Source organism: Salmo trutta, chromosome 17 (assembly GCF_901001165.1).
Source record: "Salmo trutta chromosome 17, fSalTru1.1, whole genome shotgun sequence".
Classification (NCBI taxonomy): domain Eukaryota; kingdom Metazoa; phylum Chordata; class Actinopteri; order Salmoniformes; family Salmonidae; genus Salmo; species Salmo trutta.
Genome location: NC_042973.1, coordinates 16,794,989 through 16,821,779, shown reverse-complemented (window position 1 = coordinate 16,821,779; position 26,791 = coordinate 16,794,989). Strand labels below are relative to the sequence as shown.

The window sequence follows — 26,791 nt, the reverse complement described above, 5'->3', positions numbered from 1 at the left end:
AGGTAGATTTGGGATTTTTTACACATTTCTGGACGTTAAGAATCAAATGAGGTATGAAATAGTTAATTGGTTTTAGGTAAATATTTCTTGGACCACTGACACTGCAAGGTCTCTACCATCAGCCCCAAGTTTCAATTTGACCACTTGGGTATGACAGGTACTGAAACAATAATTTCATTCAACCAGTGTTATTGTATTATGTTTTCCCATAAAATAAAATGTGTTCATTTGGAAAAAAAAAACTGACCTGTTTCAACAAATTCATTTATTTTTGATGTCATTGTTGCAAGAATCAAGTTGTCGATCAGGTAAAACAGTTAAGAAAGGTAAAACAAAGGTGTTGGACAAAGAGTCTCAGAAATGGGAGAGTTCAATTCAGTGCACAGTTAAGCATAGTCTGCTTCAATAAATACAAATTCTAAGATATGTCCCACACAGCTTTTTCCATTGTGTAGATGGGTGAATCTCGCCAGTCCATTTGCCCTCACTGACTGCAGGAGTGACATGGCATGCAGTATGTAATTATACCAAATACAGCACTGTCTCATCTCAAGATCAAAGACTGTCAGGGATATAGACGAAGACACAGATCAACACATTGACATTACCAGACTCCTTTCGAAGGTCCAATTCGATCTACCAACACGTCTTGCTTTTAACACTTTAGTTGTTGATAAGCAGAGCAAGGGGGGATTTGCACATCGATGTGGAACTAACCATGTTGCAATAGACATGTCCAGATAGATGGAGGCAGAATCGTGTTGGTAGACCAACACTGCATACATCATTAACATTTGTGAGGGGTGGGCCTCTTTTTTCACATTTTAAAATCAAAACTGTCACATAGTAACACTAGTAAACAAATGTCTCAAAGGGGTGAAACCCAAAAATGATACATTTCCATTCTATAACCGTACTTACTCTTATGGCAATAGGAAGTATGGGGGACACTTCTTATTCATACATTTAGTTCAGTCAAGGCCATGAATCATGTTATCGACACACTATTCAACATTTAATTTAAAACAAGAAAACTAATTTGGGTTAGAGAGAAAACAAAAAGAAATGTAGTCATGATGACCAAATACATTGACCATCCAAACAAATATTACCAAGTCTCACTGCTGCTACTCCATAGCTGCCCAAGAAGATGACCCACTGATGTTTGGCAAAATTCACACTATAGGGCACTGAGTGAGCCGTGGATTTAGAAATGCCCAATCCCACATTAACCCCTAGTCCCTCCCTACTTCTTATGCATTTGTGTAGAACGGAGAGGATTGGTTGGGTGTAAGCAAACTGGTGAAAATCGCACTTAGCCGATCAGAGTTAGGTGACGCTATTATCATATTGCTGACACCTATCGAATTATCTCAGATCATGGGGGAAATAGGGGTTAATGTGGGACTGGGCGTACGAGGTGGTAACGTTTGACATCTGTTTTCAGGAGGACAGGAAGACTAAAGGAACCGACTAAATGGCTAAACTTGGCAGAGAGAAATGATTCAACATGTTTCATTTCCAAAGAGGGAAAAAGGCGATATATTGGGTGGTAAAATGTTTTTATATCATAAGAGCTGCTTGGTCCGCCCCCGTTTTGTTATTGGCTAGAGCTCGTTGTCGCTGTGAGGAGGAGTCTGGAGGATAGTAAGGGGAGGGGCTTAATGCTGCTTGGTCTTGGACGCTGTGATTCTGCGCACCACACTGTAGAGAACTCCAAAGTGCTGAAGAGAGAGAAAAGCGAGAAACATTAACCCCTAAATAACAAGGTAAGCCGACTGAGAAGACAGCAGTCATCTGATTTACAGCAATGACCTGGGTAGGAGTTACAGGGGGAGGCTAGGTCAATAAACAAATGACCATACATCAAAATAACATTAGTGCCCATCAGAATGGCGATGTTGGATCAATACATACCTGAATGGCCAGATATATCACGCCGAGGTAAGCTGCAATGCAGACCGCCAGAAGCAGGTCAAAGATGGCTGGTTTCACCCTGTTAGGAAAGCAAAATGTGACAAAAGCAAGCTGAAGAGGTTTGAAGTGAAAAATCAATAAGCTATCGCTCTATTGCACTAAAGCCCAGCACTGTGAGGGCTAAATAGAGTGGCCAGCTATCACCTACCTGTAAGCATTCATGGTCTGTTTGAGCTGATCATAGAAGACAAACTCTGGGTCTCTGAGGGGGAGAAAACAGATGACATCTGTCACTGAAACTTCATCCATTAACTTTCATAAGATCATTGGATCAATAAACAACAGTAAATAGAAAGTGTACAATTCTCATTAAAATCCCATCTGTCCCAGACAATTTGATCCATACAACCATCTTCTACAACACAAATAAAGGAGTGGTTCTGTCACAGTTCTGACCACTACGAGTGGTCTTAGTGGCTTTGTGATTCCTCCCAATGCAAACACAGCAGAACCACTAACGGTGACCAGTCTAGAGGACCAGCGACACCTTGTATTAGCCGTAGCACTGTGGTCAGTGACTGGTCACCTCTTGTCAGCCTTGACGTAGTGCCTGCGGACATCCTTCAGGTAGTGTCCCAGGTGGTACTCCAGGGTGCTGACCACGCTGCTGTCTTTGTCCACCAGCTGGGCAGCCCGCGGCTGGGCTGTTAGCCAGTCCACCACTGACGACAGCTGTTCCTCCTGCACCTGCTGGACACACATGGACACAAACGCACACTCATCATCAGTGGTCTTATAGTACACACCTTGATACACACTTGTCTCGTTAAGACACACACATCGTGATCCTGACTTTAAAGGTTCATGCTATGACAAAACTAACCACACAAACTAGCCTAAGAGTCCTGGTGTGTAGAGCAGCCTTCAAAGAGGCTTGGTAAAGGTCAAGTCAGAGACAGCCTGAGAGGGAGGAAACAGCAGGGTACAGTCACATTCAACCACTCACCATTTGTTCAGTGAAGATCTGCAGGTCTCCTGGAGCACCCTGGACACGAGAGAGAGAGAGAGAGAGAGAGAGAGAGAGAGAAAGAGAAAGAGAAAGAGAAAGAGAGAGAGAGAGAGAGAGAGAGGTCAAACCTGCTGTACAGTTCAAAAGGTCAACTTAAATATCAAAAGCAACATGAAAAATATTGACTTTCATTATATGGCTTTGAATAATGAAACGTCCTATGGTGACGACACATTGTACATATGTTTACCTTCTCTGTGAGGTTGTAAATTACTCTCGCCAGTGACTCTGCAATCAGCTTTGTGTTCCTGCTGAGCTTTCTCAGATCCACATATGGTCTGTAACAGTAATTCACAGTTAAATGAACCAGCAATCAGGAGCAGCTCAACTAAGAAAAACAACTAATGGAGGAGAATGGAAAGGGAGCACAGACAGTCCACTGGGCTGGGATGAAGGCAGTGATGAGGTTGGGAGGACAGACGGTGCCCTACAGCGGGATGAAGGTGTCCAATCCAAAATCAACCCAGTAGCCCAGTGTTTCTTAACCTTTTCTATTCCAGACTGACAAGCTATGTTCCATCCTCCTGGAGGTACCGCGAACAGTAAAACTAACACAGTATTCGTGTCAGTTAAGCATCTCAGAGACCAGCCAGAAACAGCCCTTCATCAGATTGAAGCAACATGGTAATAGCTCCACCTTGCTGTGAAATCAGATCTCTACAAGTCCCACATCTACAGTCCCAAAGGCAGGGGTGTGGGCAATACGGTCCTGGAGGGCAGCAATGTGTGCAGGCTAAAGTGTGCAGGCTTTTGTTCTAGCCCAGCACTTACACACCTGATTCAATTGATCCTATTGAGCAGTTGATTATTATTTGAATAAGGTGTGTTAGGTGAGCTGGGCCTAGGCAGGGGTTGGGGCTTGTGGTGTGGTTTGGGATCGGCAGGGCACAATGGGGGAGGGGGGGCGTAGCTAGACAGTTGCGGTTGGTTGGATGCTTGGTCGGACTGCAGTAATAAACCCACCCAGCAGGGGGCTCTCCCACTCCGTGGCGAGAAGAGGGGGACACTGACCGCACGTCCATGATGCTGGAGCGCTGCGCCTCACGGTGGCTGTTGAGGTGGGACAGGGTGAAGGCCGGCAGCCGGCGGATCCCGAAGCGCTCGTGCTCCCACGCCAGCGTGTCGTCTGCCAGGTTGATCTTCTTGTGCACCATGGAGAACTTGACCTCTGGGTACTGGCTGGATGCCACCTGGGAAGAACACAAAGGAGGTTAGAGGTCAGCAGAACTTCACCTAATGAGAACAGTAGGGATCTTTCAGTGTAATGTGTTATATGTGGTCAATACATGTTAGTTTGTATCAGCTGTGTGTATCATATGAACTTCAATACTAAAAAACTGTGTGTGGTGAGTATTCCGTGGTGGTCCTTACAGTCTCCAGCTCTTTGAGCAGGGCGTACTGGGTGGTGCCTTCTTTAGGGGGTTTGGACACATGGAGGTGCAGACTGTCCCCGTTCCCCAGGGTGTCCAGACACAGCACAAACGCCACGTTGTCCTGAAGCAGACTGGAGTCTGCAGAGAGAGAGGGAGGAAAGGATAGAGGAAAATAGAAACTGTTTAAACGGCAATATCAATTTCCATGACTCATGTATGCCCATTGTTTTGCATGCAGGACCACAATTTAACAAGAATTGTTGCCAGTATCACGTTTCATTTCCATTCATTTGCAGTGTGTACTCTACAGGTGTTCTCTACAGTGTCCCACTGTGGCAGTCATAATACCTGTCCAGTTACTGAGTCTATAGTCTTCTGAGCTTAGTGTACCTGTATGATCCAGGTTGTCCTCCAGCCATCTCTTGGTGCCTTGGTAGTTGAATTTCCCTCCTCCAGAGACAAAAAACAGGAGGTTGTATCTACGAAGACAGCAGGTGTGTTAGAAATGACAGGAGAATACATTCTTATCAATGGAGATGTTCACTGGCCTCCATTAGATCAACAGACTTGTACAGGCTGGTAGCTGCATGTTGGGAATTCGAAACATAGAATATCAGAGGAGAAAAGGCTAGTCAGTTGCAATAGTGTTTCTGAATTCAGAGGTCATGAAATCTGCAACACGTAGCTGACTTGTCTTTACCAGTCCTGTACTTTTGCAGTCGTGGGTGAACAGGGAGTACAGGACGGGACTAAGTACACACCCCTCAGGGTACCCAGTGTTGAGGATCAGCGTGGCAGACGTATTGTTGCCTACTCTTACCACCTGGGGGCGGCCCGTCAGGAAGTTCAGGATCCAGTTGCAGAGAAAGGTGTTTAGTCCCAGGGTCCTTAGCTTAGTGATGAGCGTCGTGGACACTATGGTGTTGAACGCTGAGCTGTAGTCAATGAGCAGCATTCACACATACAGTTGAAGTCGGAAGTTTACATACACCTTAGCCAAGTACATTTAAACTCAGTTTTTCACAATTCCTTAGATTTAATCCTAGTAAAAAATTCCCTGTCTTAGGTCAGTTAGGATCACCACTTTATTTTAAGAATGTGAAATGTCAGAATAATAGTACAGTGATTTATTTCAGCATTCATTTCTTTCATTACATTCCCAGTGGGTCAGAAGTTTACATACACTCAATTAGTATTTGGTAGCATTGCCTTTAAATTGTTTAACTCGGGTAAAACGTTACGGGTAGCCTTCCACAAGCTTCCCACAATAAGTTGTGTGAAATTTGGCCCATTCCTCCTGACAAAGCTGGTGTAACTGAGTCAGGTTTGTGGGCCTCTTTGCTCACACACGCTTTTTCAGTTCTGCCAACACATTTTCTATAGGATTGAGGTCAGGGCTTTCTGATGGCCCCTCCAATACCTTGACTTTGTTGTCCTTAAGCCATTTTGCCACAACTTTGGAAGTATGCTTGGGGGTCATTGTCCATTTGGAAGACCCATTTGCCACCAAGCTTTAACTTCCTGACTGATTTCTTGAGATGTTGCTTCAATATATGCACATAATTTTCCTTCCTGATGATGCCATCTATTTTGTGAAGTGCACCAGTCCCTCCTGCAGCAAAGCACCCCCACAACATGATACTGCCACCTCCGTGCTTCCCTGTTGGGAGGGTGTTCGTCGGCTGGCAAGCCTCCCCCTTTATTCTCCAAACAAAACAACGGTAATTATGGCCAAACAGTTCTATTTTTGTTTCATCAGACCAGAGGACATTTCTCCAAGAAGTACGATCTTTGTCCCCATGTGCAGTTGCAAACCGTTGTCTGGCTTTTTTTAATGGCGGTTTTGGAGCAGTGGCTTCTTCCTTGCTGAGCGGCCTTTCAGGTTATGTCGTTATAGGACTTGTTTTACTGTGGATATAGATACTTTTGTACCTGTTACCTCCAGCATCTTTACATGGTCCTTTGCTGTTGTTCTGGGATTGATTTGCACTTTTCGCACCAAAGTACATTCATCTCTAGGAGACAGAACGCGTCTCCTTCCTGAGCGGTATGACAGCTGCGTGGTCCCATGGTGTTTATACTTGCGTACTATTGTTTGTACTGATGAACGTGGTACCTTCAGGCGCTTGGAAATTGCTCCCAAGAATGAACCAGACTTGTGGTCTACAATTTGTTTCTGAGGTCTTGGCTGATTTCATCATGATGTCAAGCAAAGAGGCACTGAGTTTGAAGGTAGGCCTTGAAATACACTGATCAAAAAAATAAAGGGAACACTTAAACAACACAATGTCACTCCAAGTCAATCACACTTCTGTGAAATCAAACTGTCCACTTAGGAAGCAACACTGATTGACAATAAATTTCACATGCTGTTGTGCAAATGGAATAGACAACAGGTAGAAATTATAGGCAATTAGCAAGACACCCCCAATAAAGGAGTGGTTCTGCAGGTGGTGACCACAGACCACTTCTCAGTTCCTATGCTTCCTGGCTGATGTTTTGGTCACTTTTGAATGCTGGCGGTGCTTTCACTCTAGTGGTAGCATGAGACGGAGTCTACAACCCACACAAGTGGCTCAGGTAGTGCAGCTCATCCAGGATGGCACATCAATGCGAGCTGTGGCAAGAAGGTTTGCTGTGTCTGTCAGCGTAGTGTCCAGAGCATAGAGGCACTACCAGGAGACAGGCCAGTACATCAGGAGATGTGGAGGAGGCCGTAGGAGGGCAACAACCCAGCAGCAGGACCGCTACCTCCACCTTTGTGCAAGGAGGAGCAGGAGGAGCACTGCCAGAGCCCTGCAAAATGACCTCCAGCAGGCCACAAATGTGCATGTGTCTGCTCAAACGGTCAGAAACCGACTCCATGAGGGTGGTATGAGGGCCCGACGTCCACAGGTGGGGGTTGTGCTTACAGCCCAACACCGTGCAGGACGTTTGGCATTTGCCAGAGAACACCAAGATTGGCAAATTTGCCACTGGCGCCCTGTGCTCTTCACAGATGAAAGCAGGTTCACACTGAGCACATGTGACAGACGTGACAGAGTCTGGAGACGCCGTGGAGAACGTTCTGCTGCCTGCAACATCCTCCAGCATGACCGGTTTGGCAGTGGGTCAGTCATGGTGTGGGGTGGCATTTCATTGGGGGGCCGCACAGCCAGAGGTAGCCTGGCTGCCATTAGGTACCGAGATGAGATCCTCAGACCCCTTGTGAGACCATATGCTGGTGCCGTTGGCCCTGGGTTCCTCCTAATGCAAGACAATGCTAGACCTCATGTGGCTGGAATGTGTCAGCAGTTCCTGCAGGAGGAAGGCATTGATGCTATGGACTGGCCCGCCCGTTCCCCAGACCTGAATCCAATTGAGCACATCTGGGACATCATGTCTCGCTCCATCCACCAACGCCACGTTGCACCACAGACTGTCCAGGAGTTGGCGGATGCTTTAGTCCAGGTCTGGGAGGAGATCCCTCAGGAGACCATCCGCCACCTCATCAGGAGCATGCCCAGGCGTTGTAGGGAGGTCATACAGGCACGTGGAGGCCACACACACTACTGAGCCTCATTTTGACTTGTTTTAAGGACATTACATCAAAGTTGGATCAGCCTGTAGTGTGGTTTTCCATTTTAATTTTGAGTGTGACTCCAAATCCAGACCTCCATGGGTTGATAAATTGGATTTCCATTGATTATTTTTGTGTGATTTTGTTGTCAGCACATTCAACTATGTAAAGAAAAAAGTATTTAATAAGATTATTTCATTCATTCAGATCTAGGATGTGTTATTTTAGTGTTCCCTTTATTTTTTTGAGCAGTGTATATTTTTTTGAGCAGTGTCCACAGGTACACCACCAATTGACACAAATTATGTCAATTAGCCTATCAGAAGCTTCCAAAGCCATGACATTTTCTGGAATTTTCCAAGCTGTTTAAAGGCACAGTCAACTTAGTGTATGTAATCTTCTGACCCACTGGAATTGTAATACAGTGAATTATAAGTGAAATAATCTGTCTGTAAACAATTGTTGGAACAATTACTTGTGTCATGCACAAAGGAGATGTCCTAACCAGCTTGCCAAAACTATAGTTTGTTCACAAATTTGTGGAGTGGTTGAAAAACTAGTTTCAATGACTCCAACCTAAGTGTATGTAAACTTCTGACTTCAATTGTAGGTGTTCCTTTTTTCCATTTGGGAAAGAGCAGTGTGGCGTGCGATTGAGATCGCATCATCTGTGGATCTGTTGGGACGGTATGCAAATTGGAGTGGGTCTAGGGTTTCTGGGATAATGGTGTTGATGTGAGCCATGACCAGCCTTTCAAAGCACTTCATGGCTACACACGTGAGTGCTACGGATCGGTAGTCATTTAGGCTGGTTGCCTTGGTGTTCTTTGGCACAGGGACTATGGTGGTCTGCTTGAAACATGTTGGTATTACAGACCCGGTCAGGGACAGGTTAAACATGCCAGTGAAGACACTTGCCAGTTGATCAGTGCATGCTCGGAGTACACGTCCTGGTAATCCGTCTGGCCCTGCGGCCTTGTGAATGTTGACCTATTTAAAGGTCTTACTCACGTCGGCTACGGAGAGCGTGATCACACAGTCGTCTGGAACAGCTGATGCTCTCATGCATGCTTCGGTGTTGGTTGCCTTCGAAGCGAGCATAGAAGTATTTTAGCCCATCTGGTAGGCTCGTGTCACTGGGCAGCTCGAGGCAGTGCTTCCCTTTGTAGTCTGTAATAGTTTGCAAGCCCTGCCACATCCGACAAGCATCCGAGCCGGTGTATTAGGATTCAATCTTAATCCTGTATTGACGCTTTGCCTGTTTGATGGTTCGTCGAAGGGCATTGCGTGACTTCTTATAAGCGTCCGGGTTTGAGTCCCGCTCCTTGAAAGCGGCAGCTCTACCTTTTAGCTTAGTGTGGATGTTGCCTATAACCCATGTCTTCTGGTTGGGGTATGTACTTATGGTCACACTGTGGGGATGATGTCATTGATGCACTTATTGAAGAAGCCAGTGACTGATATGGTGTACTCCTCAATGCCATCAGAAGAATCCCGGAACATCTTCCAGTCTGTGCTAGCAAAACAGTCCTGCAGCTTAGCATTTGCGTCATCTGACCACTTCCATATTGAGCGAGTCACTGGTACTTTCTGCTTTAGTTTTTGCTTGTAAGCAGGAATCAGGAGGATAGAGTTATGGCCAGATTTGCCAAATGGAGGGCGAGCTTTGTACGCGTCTGTGTGTGGAGTAAAGGTGGTCTAGAGTTTTTCTCCCCCTCTGTTTGCACATGTGACATGCTGGTAGAAATGAGGTAAAACGGATTTAAGTTCCCTGCATTAATGTCCCCGGCTACTAGGAGCGTCGCTTCTCGATGAGCATTTTCTTATTTGCTTATGGCCTTATACAGCTCGTTGAGTGCGGTCTTAGTGCCAGCATCGGTTTGTGGTGGTAAATAGACAGCTACAAGAAATATAGATAAACTCTTGGTAAATATGTGGTCTACAGCTTATCATGAGATACTCTACCTCAGGCGAGCAAAACCTCAAGATTTCCTTAATATTAGATTTCATGCACCAGCTGTTATTTACAAATAGACACAGACTGCCACCCCGTCTTACCGGAGGCAGCAGTTTTATCTTGCCGATGCACCAAAAACCCAGCCAGCTGTCAGCCTTGACTCAGTGAAACATAAGATATTACAGTTGAATGTCCCGTTGGTAGGATAGTCTTGATCGGAGCTCATCCATTTTATTATCCAATGAATGCACGTTGGCTAATAGGACTGATGGTAGAGGCGGATTACTCACTCGCCGGTGGATCCTTACAAGGCACCCCGACCTACGTCCCCGATATCTCCGTCTCTTCTTCATGCGAATGACGGGGATTTGGGCCTTGTCGGGTGTCTGAAGTAAATCCTTCACGTCCAACTCATTAAAGAAAAAATCTTCGTCCAGTACGAGGTGAATAATCGCTGTCCTGATATCCAGAAGCTCTTTTCGGTCATAAGAGACAATGGCAGAAACATTATGTACAAAATAAGTTACAAATAAAGCGAAAACACACAGACAATAGCACAATTGGTTAGGAGCCTGTAAAAACAGCAGCCATCTCTTCCAGCAGCATCTGGAGATCTGGTTCCTCATCTCAAACAGCTCTCACTCCTGGGTGTTTAGAGTACACTTCTAGAAATTGACAAATACCTTCTAAGAACCACATCCGTTCTACTTTATTATTACAAGTACTACTGAAAAGCATTTTAAAACACAAGGTCTCCATCTTCTGAATATTGTAAGAGGTTTATTCTTACATTTGTACGTTTTACACATTTTCCTCGGCTGTGGGTGCCTAGATGCCGGAAGGAAAGGCGTGGATGGTTATAACTTTGTAAGAAGCCTGATTTCTCAGAGGGGCTGGGGATGTGTGGTTGCTCACCCAGCGTGTGTCCTCTTGTAGGTGTAGAGTCTGGAGAAGAGCCTGGCTAACTCCAGCAGCATAGACACCCCACTGCCGTTAGAGTCTGCTCCATAGGACAGCCACTGGAAAGGACAACGCCACAGTCATACAGAGAACACATTTACTTAGCATCTTCACTTCTAGTGGACTACTATAAGAATATTTTAAGATTAATACACAACGCAGAAGACTAAAAGGTCAAGAGGACTACAAGTCAATAGAGTACTAACGATCAATGGATATAGTGTTTTTTCCATAATAGGGAATTAATGAGCAATGGGTCAGAGACATGAGAGGAATTTGTCTATACATTGAGCCTGAAATAGGATACTTGTTATTTGACTATTGGCCCAGTTTTATTGCAAGGAATTCTAATTGGTCAACCACTCTGCTAGGGTTGGGTTATAAAACTACATCCTGTCCCTTTGTTCTGTGAAAAGAAATCACTGAAGACAGGGAAAAATGAACATCTACCTCTCAGCATAACATCTATGATTTGTCCTCTTTGAATAAACCTATTTTTCTCCCCCTGATTTGCATTATTGAAGAGTAACATCAACTGCTAACACCACAATGCCGCTATATAAATCAATCAATAAATACAGTGCCTTCAGAAGCATCCCTTGACGTTTTCCATATTTTGTTGTTACAGCCTGAATTTGAAATAGACGACATGGAGATGTTTTGTTACTGGCCTACACACAATACCGCATAATAATCAAAGTGGAATGATGTTTTTAGAAATGTTAAATTCATTAAAAATGAAAAGCAGAGATGTCTTGAGTCAATAAGTATTCAACCCCTTTGCTACGGCAAGGCTAAATAAATTGAGGAAAAATTTGCTTAGCAAGTCACATAATAAGTTGCATGGACTGTGTGTGTGCAATAACAGTGTCGAACATGATTTTTGGATTACTTACAGTTGAAGTCGGAAGTTTACATACACCTTAGCCAAATACATTTAAAACTTGTTTTTTCACCATTCCTGACATTTAAACCTAGTAAAAATTCCCTTAGGTCAGTTAGGATCACCACTTTATTTTAAAAATGTGAAATGTCAGAATAATAGTAGAGAGATTGATTTATTTCAGCTTTTATTTCTTTCATCACATTCCCAGTGGGTCAGAAGTTTACATACAGTCAATTAGTATTTGGTAGCATTGCCTTTAAATTGTTTAACTTATGTCAAAACGTTTCGTGTTGCCTTCCACAAGCTTCCCACAATAAGTTGGGTGAATTTTGGCCCATTCCTCCTGACAGAGCTGGTGTAACAGTCAGGTTTGTAGGCCTCTTTGCAAGCCTTTTCAGTTCTGCCAACAAATTTTCTATAGGATTGAGGTCAGGGCTTTGTTGTCCTTAAGCCATTTTGCCACAACTTTGGAAGTATGCTTGGGGTCATTGTTCATTTGGAAGACCCATTTGCGACCAAGCTGCAACTTCCTGACTGATGTCTTGAGATGTTGCTTCAATATATGCACATCATTTTCCTTCCTCATGATGCCACCTACTTGGTGAAGTGTACCAGTCCCTCCTGCAGCAAAGCACCCCCACAACATGATGCTGCCACCCCCGGGCTTCACGGTTGGGATGGTGTTCTTTGGCTTGCAAGCTTACCCCTTTTTCCTCCAAACATAACGATGGTCATTATAGCCAAACAGTTCTATTTTTGTTTCATCAGACCTGAGGACATTTCGCCAAAAAGTACAATCATTGTCCCCATGTCCAGTTGCAAACGGCTGCGTGGTCCCATGGTGTTTATACTTGCATACTATTGTTTGTACTGATGAACGTGGTATCTTCAGGCGCTTGGAAATTGCTCCCAAGGATGAACCAGACTTGTGGTCTACAATTTGTTTGAGGTCTTGGCTGATTTCACCATGATGTCAAGCAAAGAGGCACTGAGTTTGAAGGTAGGCCTTGAAATACATCCACAGGTACACCTCCAATTGACTCAAATTATGTCAATTAGCCTATCAGAAGCTTCCAAAGCCATGACATTTTATGGATTTTTCCAAGCTGTTTAAAGGCACAACTTAGTGTATGTAAACTTCTGACCCACTGGAATAGTGATAGTGAATTATAAGTTAAATAATCTGTCTGTAAACAATTGTTGTAAAAATTACTTGTGTCATGCACAAAGTAGATGTCCTAACCGACTTGCCAAAACTATAGTTTGTTCACAAGAAATTTGTGGAGTGATTGAAAAATGAGTTTTAATGACTCCAACCTAAGTGTATGTGAACTTCCGATTTCAATTGTATCTCTGTACCCCACACATACAGATAATTGTAAGGTCCCTCAGTCAAGAAACGAACTTCAAATACAGATTTAACCACCACGACTAAGGAAGTTTTCCAATGCCTTGCAAAGGTGGTCCCCTATTGGTTGATGGATAAATGTTTTTTTTTAAAACAAAGCAGACATTGAATATCCCTTTGAGCATGGTGAAGTTATTAATTAAACTTTAGAGTGTGTATCAATAAACCCGGTCACAACAAAGATACAGGTGTCCTTCCTAACTCAGTTGCTGAAGAGAAAGGGAACCGCTCAGGGATTTCCCCTTCAAATCAAACTTTATTTGTCACATGCGCCGAATACAACAAGTGTAGACCTTACCGTGAAATGCTTACATACAAGCCCTTAACCAACAGTGCAGTTAAGAAAATATTTACCAAATAAACTGAAGTAAAAAAATTATAAAAAGTAACAAAATAACGAGGCTATATATAGGGGGTACCGGTACTGAGTCAGTGTGCGGGGGTAAAGGTTAGTTGAGGTAATTTGTACATGTAGGTAGGGGTGAAGTGACTTCGCATAGATATTAAACAGCGAGTAGCAACAGTGTACAAAACAAATAGAGGGGGAGGGAGGGGGGGTGTCAATGTAAATAGTCCGGTGGCCATTTGATTAATTGTTCAGCAGTCTTATGGCTTGGGGTAGAAGCTGTTAAGGAGCCTTTTGGTCCTAGACTTGGCGCTACAGCACCGCTTGCCGTGCGGTAGCAGAGAAAACAGTCTATGACTTGGGTGACTGGGGAGTCTGACAATTTTATGGGCTTTCCTCTGACACCGCCTATTATATAGGTCCTGGATGGCAGGAAGCTTGCGCTCAGTGATGTACTGGGCCGTACGCATTACCCTCTGTAGCGTCAGATGCTGAGCAATTGCCATACCAGGTGGTGATGCAACTGGTCAAGATGCTCTCGATGGTGCAGCTGTAGAACTTTTTGAGGATCTGGCGACCCATGCCAAATCTTTTCAGTCTCCTGAGGGAGAAAAGGTTTTGTTGTGCCCTCTTCATGACTGTCTTTGTGTGTTTGGACCATGATAGTTCGTTGGTGATGTGGACACCAAGGAACTTGAAACTCTCGACCCACTCCACTACAGCTCCGCCGATGTTATTGGGGGCCTTTTCCTGTAGTCCACGATCAGCTCCTTTGTCTTGCACACATTGAGGGAGAGGTTGTTGTCCTGGCACCACACTGCCAGTTCTCTGACCTCCTCACTATACGCTGTCTCATCGTTGTCGGTGATTAGGCATCCACTGATGTGTCGTCAGCAAACCGAATGAGTGTCCCGCTGCTTGAAAGCGGCAGCTCTAGCCTTTAGCTTGATGCGGATGTTGCCTGTAATCCATGGCTTCTGGTTGGGATATGTACGTACGGTCACTGTGGGGACGACGTCGTCAAAGCACTTATTGATGAAGCCGATGACTGAGGTGGTATACTCCTCAATGCCATTGGATGAATCCCAGAATATATTCCAGTCTGTGCTAGCAAAACAGTCCTGTAGCATAGCATCTGCGTCATCTGACCACTTCCGTATTGAGCGAGTCACTGGTACTTCCTGCTTTAGTTTTTGCAGGAATCAGGAGGATAGAAGCAGGAGGATATAACTATGGTCAGATTTGCCAGATGGAGGGTTGGGGAGAGCTTTGTATGCATCTCTGTGTGTGGAGTAAAGGTGGTCTAGAGTTTTTTCCCCTCTGGTTGCACATTTAACATGCTGGTAAAAATTTGGTAAAACTGATTTAAGTTTGCCTGCATTGAAGTCCCCGGCCACTAGGAGCGCCATTTCTGGATGAGCATCTTGTTTGCTCATGGCCTTATAGAGTTGGTTGAGTGCAGTCTTAGTGCCAGCATCGGTCTGTGGTGGTAAATAGACGACCTCGAATAATAAAGATGAGAACTCTCTTGGTAGATAGTGTGGTCTACAGCTTATTATAAGGTACTCTACCTCAGGGGAGCAATACCTCGAAACTTCTTTACTATTAGACATTGCGCACCAGCTGTTATTGACAAATAGACACCCCCCCCACACCCCTCGTCTCACCAGACGTAGCTTCTCTGTTCTGCCGGTGCATGGAAAATCCCGCCAGCTCTATATTGTCAGTGTCGTCCTTCAGCCACGACTCGGTGAAATATAAGATATTACAGTTTTTAATGTCCCGTTGGTAGAATAATCGTAGGTCATCAATTTTATTTTCCAATGATCGCATGTTAGCCAGTAGAACGGATGGCAGTGGGAGTTTACTCACTCATCTAAGGATTTTCAGAAGGCAGCCCGACCTGCGCCCCCTTTTCCTCACGCAGATGACGGGGATTTGGGCCTGTTCCCGGGAAAGCAATATATCCTTCTGGTCGGACTCATTAAAGGAAAAAGCTTCTTCCAGTTCGTGGTGAGTAATCACTGTTCTGATGACCAGAAGTTATTTTCGGTCATAAGACAGTAGCAGCAACATTATGTACAAAATAAGATTTAAAAAAATAAGTTACAAACAACGCAAAAAATAAAATAGCACAGTAGGTTAGGAGCATGTAAAACGTCAGCCATTCTCTTCGGCGCCATCTTATAGCCAATGGCCAACCTTGAGGCCAATGGTGACTATAAACAGTTACAGAGTTTAATGGCTGTGATAGGAGAAAACTGAGGATGGATCAACAATATAGTAGTTACTCCACAATACTAACCTAATTGACAGAGTGAAAAGAAGGAAGCCTGTACAGAATTTTTTTAAATTAAAAAAACATGCATCCTGTTTGAAACAAGGCATTAAAGTATTACTGCAAAATAAATGGCTTTTGTGCTGAATACAAAGTGTTGTTTGGGGCAAATCCAATACAACAAATTAGTGAATACCACTCTCCATATTCTCAAGCATAGCGGTGGCTGCATCATGTTATGGGTATGCTTGTAATCGCTAAGGACAGGGAAGTTTTCCAGGATAAAAAAGAAATGGAATGGAGCTAAGCACAGGCAAAATCCTAAAGGAAACCCAGGTTCAATCTGCTTTCCACCAGACACTGGGAGATGAATACACCTTTCAGCAGGACAATAACCCAAAACAAGGCCAAATCCATACTGGAGTTGGTACCAAGAAGACCGTGAATGTTCCTGAGTGGCAGAGTTACAGTTTTGAGTTAAATCTACTTGAAATATAATGGGAAGACCTGAAAATGTTGTCTAGCAATGATCAACAACCAATTTGACAGAGCTTGAAGAATTTTGAAAAGTATAATGGGCAAATGTTGCACAATCAAGGTGTGGAAAGCTCTAGACTTATTCAGAAAGAATCAGAGGTGATTCTACAAAGTATTGACTAAGGGGTGTGAATACATATGTAAATATGATATCTGTATTTCATTTTGAAAACATTTGCAAAAATGTCTAAAACCATGTTCACGTTGTCATTATAGGGCATTGTGTATAGATAGGTGAGAAGAAAATAAGATACATCCATTTCGAATTCAGGCTAACAAAATTTGGAATAAGTCCAGGGGTATGAATACTTTCTGAAGGCACTGTAATAAAGAGTATATTGAGGTGCATGAAGGGAGAGCTGGGCGTACCGGAGCCACACCAAAAGAGTCATAGTGAGCCACCAGGACGATGGTGGGCAGGTCCTCTCCTCCAGTTCCAGCCAGTCGCCCCTAGGAGAGGATGGGGCTACAATGATTAGACAACAGTATATTGCATTGGGATTTACATTTTATATATCAGTCCTAAAACATCTCAAAACACACTAGTACATTCGCTGTCATCTTGTATGAAAGTAAAGAATGTACCTAAGGGTATGTTGAAACTTAAGACATATCAATGAAGTCTGGCACGGGAGGCCTCTCACAATGACTTCAACTAAACACCATTATACAGTCCCAGTCAAAAGTTTGGACAAACCTACTCATTCAAGGGTTTTTCCTTTATTTGTACATTGTAGAATAATAGTGAAGACATCAAAACTATGAAATAACACATGAAATCATGTAGTAACCAAAATATATTTTAGATTTATTCAACATAGCCACCCTTTGCATTGATGACAGCTTTGCACACCCTTGGCATAGTACATGATTCCATGTGTTATTTCATAGTTTCATTGTTTCTACAATGTAGAAAATATAAAAAAAATAAAGATTTTTTTTTAATGAGTAGGTGTGTCCAAACGTTTGACTGGTACTGTATGTGAAACAAGGCCATTGACTGGTAGTGGCCGTATGCATTAAGGTTGGGCTTAATTTGAATTTAACGCATTCAGGAAGTGATTTGAATTTAACATTCAGAAATATAAAAACTTTTCAAATAAATGTATTCTACTTTTCAGTTTATTGAGAAGACATGAAAAATAAAATGTAATTTTTTATTGAATTGCAACTTTAGTTTACTTCCTGAATGGACTGTCTTAATTTAGAATTGAGCCCAACCCTGGTGTGCATTATGTAGAGCTGAACACTTGATCCATCTCAGAGTCAGGAGTCCCCTGATACTCTACTGCATGGCTAAGCCCATTATTCCCCTGGGTTTGACACCTAGCTTAGTTAAAAACATACATGCACACACAAACACTTTCTATCTATAAAATATCATACAGTGCATTCAGAAAGTATTCAGACCCCTTCCCCTTTTCCACATGTTATTACGTTACAGCCTTATTCTAAAATTGATTAAATAAATGTAAAAAAAACTAAAATCTACACACAATACCCAATATTGTCAAAGTGAATAGATTTTTAGAAATGCTTGCAATGTATTAAAAACAAAAATACCTAATTTACATAACTATTCAGACTCTTTGCTATGAGACCCGAAATTGAGATCAGGTGCATCCTGTTTCCATTGATCTTCCTTGAGATGTTTCTACTACTTGATTGGAGTCCACCTGTGGTTGATTCAATTGATTTGATATGATATGGAAAGGCACACACCTGTCTATATAAGATCCCACAGTTGACAGTGCATGTCAGAGCAAAAACCAAGCCGTGAGGTCCAAGGAAATGTCCGTAGTGCTCCGAGACAGGATTGTGTCAAAGCACAGATCTGGGTAAGGATACCAAAACATTTCTGCAGCATTGAAGGTCCCCAAGAACACAGTGGCCTCCATCATTCCTAAATGGAAGAAGTTTGGAACCACCAAGATTCTTTCTAGAGATGGCCACCCGGCCAAACTGAGCAATCGGGGCAGAAGGGTCTTGGTCAGGGAGGTGACCGAGAAACCGATGGTCACTCTGACAGAGCTCCAGAGTTCCTCTGTGGAGATGGGAGAACCTTCCAGAAGGACAACCATCTCTCCAGCACTCCACCAAATCAGGCCTTTATGTTAGAGTGGCCAGACAGAAGCCCCTCCTCAGTAAAAGGCAGACCATGACTCTCAGACCATGAGAAACATTCTCTGGTCTGATGAAACCAAGATTGAACTCATTGGCCTGAATGCCAAGTGTCACATCTGGAGGAAACCTGGCACCATCCCTACGGTGAAGCATGGTGGTGGCAGCATCATGCTGTGGGGATGTTTTTCAGCAGCAGGAACTGGGAGACTAGTCAGGCTCGAGGGAAGATGAACGGAGCAAAGTACAGAGAGATCTTTGATGAAAACCTGCTCCAGAGTGCTCAGGACCTCAGACTGGGGCAAAGGTTCACCTTCCAACAGGACAATGACCAAGACAACACAGGAGTGGCTTCGGGACAAGTCTCTGAATGTCCTTGAGTGGCCCAGCCAGAGTCCGGACTTGAACCCGATCGAATCTCTCTGGAGAGACCTGAAAAAAGCTGTGCAGCGACGCTCCCCATCCAACCCGAGAGCTGAGAGGATCTGCTGAGAAGAATGGGAGAAACTCCCCAAATACAGGTGTGCCAAGCTTGTAGCGTCATACCCAAGAAGACTTGAGACTGTAATCGCTGCCAAAAGTGCTTCAACAAAGTACTGTTGGATTTAGGGTAAACCTTGAACATTGAGAAACTAAAGACATGATAAATCCGAAGCAGTATATAAAGGAGTGAGATAGACTGGGTTATATATCAGAAGGTAATGGTTCTCTGTAGAAAGAGTGACTGTGGAATGTGCTGGGAGTCATGGGAGTACGATAGGTGATACGGGAGGACATCTATGGATTAGGTGAAGGAGGGGTTGAGGTCAGATCAGATCCCCTGAAGGGAATAATAAGGGATTGGAGAGAAGGAGGAGTATTCAAAGTGCTTCCAGGAACAGGAACATGTTTTTGTCTGAATACAGCTGTGTCGACCCTTTGGGGAGACCTAAACTTGGTTAAGCTTCTCTAGTGTCCGTGAGTTTTTACTCAGAAAAATAAGAACCTAACAGTACTTAGTAAAGGGTCTGAATACTTATGTAAATGTGATATGTTTTTTATTTTTAATACATTTGCAAGTTTCTAAAAACCTGTTTTTGCTTTGTCATAATGGGGTAGTGTGTGTAGATGAGGAAATGTTATACATTTTAGAATAATGCTGTAACGTAACAAAATGTGGAAAAAGTCAAGGGGTCTGATTACTTTCTGAATGTACTATAGACTCGAGAATTACATAAGGTTAAGAAAACGAACAAGTTATCTGCTTATTAATACCTTTACACCCAAAGTGTGAGGCAGTGTGCTAATTAGAGTACTGGTCTACTGGTAGCCTAATAGACAGGTTGGTTGTTTAGCAACAAAACTGGATGCTTGAGCAAGTATGTGGCAAAACAGATGGGGCTGGCTAAGATTGTTCATAACATGTACTCTATATTTATTTGCCAATGTTTATTGAAAACATAAATAAAGTTGCACAATAAGCACTTGTCTCTCAAATCCATTGTTACAGTTGGTCAATTTTTGCCATATTAGCATAGACGTGACAGTCAAAACACCTCAAAACAAGACATGGTATCAAGAACAAGATCAAACAAGCTGAAGCGTGCCACTTAATATTGACCACAGGGCTGTTTGTCATTGTTGCTAGCTATCTGGCCATCTAGAATCACAACACCACACAGCCTTCTGCCCTTTTGAAGCGTGCGCATCATTTTGGTGAAGTTGTCAGCTAACCTATGATAACTCTTGGTAAATAGTGTTCTCTACAGTTTTTCATAGCTGTCTATTTACCATCACTAACCGATGCTGGCACTAAGACTGACTCAACAAACTGTATAGGGCCATAAGCTAACAACAAAAATGCACATCCAGAGCCAGCGTTTCTCATGGTTTGTGATTTTAATGCCGAAACTGAAAAAACTAGGAGGCGACAAAATTCTAGATCTCCTTTACTCCATACACAGAAACGCATACAAGGCAAATTAGACCAAAACTTTATCCCCCTGGTTACAAACAAAAACTCAAACAGGAAGTGGTTCGATAAAGCAGATGCTAAGGTACAGGACTGTTTCGCTAGCACAAACTGGAATTTGTTTCGGGATTCATCCAATAACACTGAAGAGATCATCACATCAGTTACCGGCTTCATTAATAAGTGCATCGACACTAATCCAGGACACATAGCCAGAGCATGTGCTGACCAGCTGGAAAGTGTCTTCACTGACATCTTTCAACCTATCCCTAACCCGGTCTGTAATACCAACTTGTTTCAAGCAGACCACCATAGTCATTGCACCCAAGAACGCCAAGGTAACCTGCCTAAATGACTATCGCCCTGTAGAACTCACATCTATAGCCATGAAATGCTTTGAAAGTCTGGTCATTGTTGCCATATTAACATAGACGTGACATTCAAAACACCTCAAAACAAGACATGGTATCAAGAACCTCAATCGAGCTGAAACCATCATCCCAGGCACCCTGGACCCACTCCAATTTGCATACCGCCCCAAAAGATCCACAGATGACGCAATCTCTATTGCACTCCACACTCCTGTACTCCCTGATCACCCACGACTTCGTGGCCACGCACGACTCCAACACCATCATCAAGTTTGTTGATGACACAACGGTGGTAAGACTGATCACCGACGACAAGGCAGCCTTATAGGGAGGAGGTCAGAGACCTGGCAGTGTGGTGCCAAGACAACAATCTCTCCCTCAACGTCAGAAAGTCAAAGGAGCTGATCGTGGACTACAGGAAACGGAGGGAGCGAGCACACCCCCATCCACATCGATGGGGCTGTAGTTGAGCGGGTCGAGAGCTTCGAGTTCCTCGGTGTCCAGATCAGGAGTTGTGAAGATTGCACGACAACGCCTCTTCCCCTCAGGAGGCTAAAAAGATATGGCATGGGGCCTCAGATCCTCAAAAATTCCTACAGCTAAATGACCGCTTGGTACAGCAACTGCAAGGCACCCGACTGCAAGGCGCTACAGAGGGTGATGTACAACACTGGGGCCGAGCGCCCTGCCATCCAGGATCTCTATTCCAAGCAGTGTTAGAAGAAGGCCACAAAAAATGTCAATCCTCCAGCCACCCAAGCCATAAACTGTTCTCTCTGCTACCGCACGGCAAGCGGTACCAGTGGACCAAGTCTAGAACCAACAGGACCCTGAACAGGTTCTATCCCCAAGCCATAAGACTGCTAAATAACTAATCAAATGGCTACCCGAACTACCTGCATTTAGCCTTTTTTTGCACCAACTCTCCTGGACTGAATATGCACACACTGGACTCTACCCACACACACTACATACACACACACACATAACACGCCCACACATGCATACTGACTCCACACAAACTTTCACAGTCACCACATACGCTGCTGCTACTGTCATATTATCTATCCTGTAGCCTAGTCACTTTACCCCTACTTATAAGTACATAGCTACCTCAATTACCTCGTACCCCTGTACAGACTCAGTACTGGTACTCCCTGTATATAAGCCATGCTACTTTTACTCGTTATTCACTGTGTATTTATTCCTTGTGTCACTATTTTATTAAGAGATGTATACAAGTCATTCTGTATTGACCCGTAAGTAAGCATTTCACTGTTAGTCTACACTTGTTGTTTACGGAGCATGAGACAAATACAATTTTATTTAACCCGTCTATATTTTAAAATGTCACCAATTAACAGAAACTTGCTACATAATCATTAAACGGCTACAGAACAGTGGTTTAACCATAAGGATTCTTACCTCTAGACTGGTGATGGCCCAGTCACTCACTGCCTTGCTCTGAGCCCCACTCGTCACCATCTGAAAGCCATTGGCCGTGGCTGTGTGTATCAGCACTGAAAAGACAGAAGAGAAAATGCATTAGAGCTCTAAAAAGAAATTCACTAGAAATAATTATATTTAACATGGTTTACACCAGGGCTATTCAACTATACAGTGAGGGAAAAAAGTATTTGATCCCCTGCTGATTTTGTACATTTGCCCACTGACAAAGAAATGATCAATCTATCATTTTAATGGTAGGTTTTGAACAGTGAGAGACAGAACAACAAAAAAAAAATTCAGAAAAACACATGTCAAAAATGTTATAAACTGATTTGCATTTTAATGAGGGAAATAAGTATTTGACCCCCTCTCAATCAGAAAGATTTCTGGCTCCCAGGTGTCTTTTATACAGGTAACGAGCTGAGATTAGGAGCACACTCTTAAAGGGAGTGCTCCTAATCTCAGCTTGTTACCTGTATAAAAGACACCTGTCCACAGAAGCAATCAATCAGATTCCAAACTCTCCACCATGGCCAAGACCAAAGAGCTCTCCAAGGATGTCAGGGACAAGATTGTAGACCTACACAAGGCTGGAATGGGCTAAAAGACCATCGCCAAGCAGCTTGGTGAGAAGGTGACAACAGTTGCTGCGATTATTCGCAAATGGAAGAAGCACAAAAGAACTGTCAATCTCCCTCAGCCTGGGGCTCCATGCAAGATCTCACCTCGTGGAGTTGCAATGATCATGAGAACGGTGAGGAATCAGCCCAAAACTAGACTGGAGGATCTTGTCAATGATCAAGGCAGCTGGGACCATAGTCACCAAGAAAACAATTGGTAACACTACGCCGTGGAGGACTGAAATCCTGCAGCGCCCACAAGGTCCCCCTGCTCAAGAAAGCACATATACATGCCCGTCTGAAGTTTGCCAATGAACATCTGAATGATTCAGAGGACAACTGGGTGAAAGTGTTGTGGTCAGATGAGACCAAAATGGAGCTCTTTGGCATCAACTCAACTCGCCGTGTTTGGAGGAGGAGGAATGCTGCCTATGACCCCAAGAACACCATCTCCACCGTCAAACATGGAGGTGGAAACATTATGCTAAGGGGTGATTTTCTGCTAAGGGGACAAGACAACTTCCCCGCATCAAAGGGACGATGGACGGGGCCATGTACCGTCAGATCTTGGGTGATAACCTCCTTCTCTCAGACAGGGCATTGAAAATGGGTCGTGGATGGGTATTCCAGCATGACAATGACCCAAAACACACGGCCAAGGCAACAAAGGAGTGGCTCAAGAAGAAGCACATTAAGGTCCTGGAGTGACCTAGCCAGTCTCCAGACCTTAACCCCATAGAAAATATGTGGAGGGAGCTGAAGGTTCGAGTTGCCAAACTTCAGCCTCGAAACCTTAATGACTAGGAGAAGATCTGCAAAGAGGAGTGGGACAAAATCCCTCCTGAGATGTGTGCAAACCTGGTGGCCAACTACAAGAAACGTCTGACCTCTGTGATTGCCAACAAGGGTTTTGCCACCAAGTACTAAGTCATGTTTTGCAGAGGGGTCAAATACTTATTTCCCTTATTAAAATGCAAATCAATTTATAACATTTTTGACATGCGTTTTTCTGGATTTTTTGTTGTTATTCTGTCTCTCACTGTTCAAATAAACCTACCATTAAAATTATAGACTGATAATTTCTTTGTCAGTGGCAAACGTACAAAATCAGCAGGGGATCAAATACTTTTTTCCCTCACTGTATTCTTATGGGGGCCAGATGTGAAAAATACATTTTTTACATGGGATTACTCTTCCTAAAACAGGTATAAAAAAAAAAATATATGCAAACACAATTAATCCAATGAAGCCCTTTTATTAAAATGAAATGTCACTAAAAGTATATGTTAAGTGGTTTAAGATTAGCAAAAGTATTTATTTATGTTATAATGGAACATATTTGTACTTAACAGTTGACCTGCATCACATACATTTTTACTTTTCTGTCCGTTTTACATAGCCTCATCTTTTGTTTTCATTTACACATAAGAAACCTTTTATACATGGTATATCTCACTTGACTAGTTTTTGCAGAGAATTATCTCGCTCCCCCAGCATTAGTAGAGAACGGGTCCCTATAACAAATTGCACTACCTCTGTTAGATTTCAGTTTATCTAAAAACTTGGTAGAGTGATCGTGGGAGTGATCTGTACTGATGATTATTGAATATAGTTGCACAGTGTTGACAGATGGAGCGTTTGGTTTGGGCTCAAATCAGAGGAGAAAATACATTTATTTTGAAAATATTTTATAATCATGTCAACAACTGCTTTATCCATCCCCTGTAGTCCCAAATTAAGTCCATTCAATTGATTGAAAAACAAACATCTGATACAAACTCCTTATCAAGCATTTTCGCTAGATATGTGTTGGCAATCGTGGAGAAAAGCAACTATTTCCTCCCTATGCTGCTCTCTCGAGAGCATTATTACCCTTGCTTAGCCACCGAAAATCATTGTGGTAGATGATGCTCAGCAGCCTACGAAACAAGCCATGTTGCAGGTTGTATGTCAATCGGATAAAGTTTATGATAGCCAGAAGCGAGTCCATGGTATTTTTTTAACTCACCGCAAAGCACGCTCTGCTGTATCAGGCAGTGTAGTGATGTCATCTACGGTGAAAGAGCTGATAGGTGGGCAAAAACACCCTGTACCCCTCTTAGCAGCTCTGATTGGCTGTAACTGGTGTTGGATGATATTGATTGACAGCACTTAATGGGCGGGACGACAGGAAAACAGATTCTCCCATTGGAGAATATTGAACGAGGGCTCCTTTTGGCACTAAATATCGGATTTTTGCAGGGATTTTTTTTAAATAATTATTTTTTTTAATGTTCAGAATTTATCAAAAGGACATTCTAAATTGACAAATGGGCCGGATCTGGCCCGTGGGCTTTAAGTTGAATAACCCTGCTTTATACAAATTAAATGTAAAAAATCTCCTGTACCTTCGGCTGCAGAGGAGGACCCCTGGGAGGAGGAGGTGGTGAGGGTCTGTGTGTAGATGGAGAGCAGCTCATCATCCTCCAGGGCAAAGTACACTGGAACGATGGTCTCTGTGGCCAGCATCTCTGGCTCCAGCTCCATGAACTGCTACAATGTGGAGGAATACTGAATGACTGGTTATCATTCACAAGACTATTACACCATCAGAATGTGAACGTGAAACAGCATAACATTTTCATCTTTCACCTACTTCACTCCAGCAAGTCTGGTTTTTCAAGTTTTTCTTTGAGTGGGTCACAACTGATAAGGAGAGCGTGTTGTGACCGCCGTTTTCTCTAAGTGTAACATAAACATACTTTACATGGACACAAACAGCTCTGGCTTTCAAGGAAACACAGGGCCTTGCCTCTTGATTTGACTTCCAGGGTTGTTTGCTGTACAGTTATAAACCCACTCATATGGCATTATAATGCTTATTACCTGTACTATGTCCTGTGGCATGGTGGACATATTCTTGGGGAGAATTATGACCACAGCCCCAGCGGACTGGCGTAGGGCTTTCTGATACCTCTCATAGGAGAAGTCCACCAGCCGCATGATGACACAGCGGCGGCTTAGCACCTCCGCCTCCACTGTGCGGGCCTCTGTGTTCAATATGGCATTCCTGGTACCTGGAATCACAAGTGGGATCAGATCAGTCGGGGAGAGATAAATGGAAACACCTTCAATGACTAGCTAGCTGACATGCTTGATGCAATGCTGTAGTCTACTAACGTTAGCTATCACACAGCACATCGTATTCAAATTCTATGGTTTGAACTAAATACGACATGGTTATAACCTGATGGGGGTCGCGTGTTTATGGTTGTGGTGAGTGGCACTCCCTAGGGCTCTGAGGGTTTGTAGCTGCTCGCGTTAGCTTTTAGGACAACTTATCATTGAAATGGTAACGTTTGGTAGTTAAGATTAGTTAAGATAACGTGGTATTGCCAGTGAATAACAACCATAACACTAACTAGTCCAGTGGATATACATATGAATAGGAGGAATGAGAGAGAGTGCTCTGCCGCATGAATGAAGGAGGACATGGGATGACAGCTAACTTAGCTAGCTAACAGCCGTTATAGCTAGCTTTTTAGATAGCCAACAGTCCCTGGCTAGCACGCTAACGTTGGCTAGCTAGAATTTTGCAGTGACAGACAGCGTTTACTTAACGAAATATATACCTTATATCAGGATCGCTAACCACAGGACAGCATTACAATGTAATACTTGCACAACATACATAGTTAGCTAGCTATTTTAAATGCTCACCGTACGGTTGTCCCTGCAGGTCATACTGCTGCATGCGGTACACGGTGAATTCATGTGCCGCTTCGGTTGGAAGGGGTGAGACGAGAATCAGCACCGCAGGGATAAACACAATGAAAGTCAAGGGGAAAGAGGACTTAAACATGTTATCGAACACCTCACTAGCCTCCTCAAACATATTGACCTTAGTATTGAGGTCTAAACAAGAGACAATTGTAATCTGGGCAGTTTCTGGAACGATTCTAGTCTATGCACAGAGCGCAGCAGCAACCGACACAACTTAATTTTAATAT

At 43.4% G+C, this 26,791-nt stretch overlaps 1 protein-coding gene across 5 annotated transcripts; it reads right to left on the bottom strand.

Moving 5' to 3' along the window:
• Nucleotides 1-248: 248 nt before the first annotated feature.
• Nucleotides 249-26,791, bottom strand: LOC115151726 (nicalin-1). 5 transcript variants are annotated; one of them, XM_029695902.1, is made up of 15 exons: nt 26,502-26,791; nt 25,668-25,858; nt 25,190-25,334; nt 22,159-22,253; nt 16,660-16,740; nt 10,791-10,894; nt 4,750-4,838; nt 4,358-4,497; nt 3,950-4,176; nt 3,177-3,264; nt 2,924-2,962; nt 2,504-2,667; nt 2,126-2,179; nt 1,918-1,996; nt 249-1,724 (listed from the first exon to the last, which is right to left on the bottom strand). In XM_029695902.1, exons 1-15 carry the CDS (start codon nt 26,674-26,676, stop codon nt 1,662-1,664), a joined length of 1,734 nt encoding a protein of 577 aa, XP_029551762.1. In that variant the 5' UTR covers nt 26,677-26,791; the 3' UTR covers nt 249-1,661. The 5 variants fall into 5 exon arrangements, with proteins under 5 accessions (XP_029551762.1, XP_029551763.1, XP_029551765.1 ...); XM_029695903.1 differs by having other exon boundaries at nt 2,504-2,664; XM_029695905.1 differs by having other exon boundaries at nt 3,998-4,176.

What these genes read in the sequence shown, in the direction of transcription:
- LOC115151726 (XM_029695902.1), bottom strand. Translation starts at nt 26,676, where the DNA reads ATGTTTGAGGAGGCTAGTGAGGTGTTCGATAACATGTTTAAGTCCTCT. An exon ending in GGGCCATCACCAGTCTAGAG is followed by an intron (nt 16,741 to 22,158) that starts GTAAGAATCCTT and finishes ATCCTCTCCTAG; the next exon opens with GGGCGACTGGCTGGAACTGG. An exon ending in ACTCTTTTGGTGTGGCTCCG is followed by an intron (nt 10,895 to 16,659) that starts GTACGCCCAGCT and finishes TGTCCTTTCCAG; the next exon opens with TGGCTGTCCTATGGAGCAGA.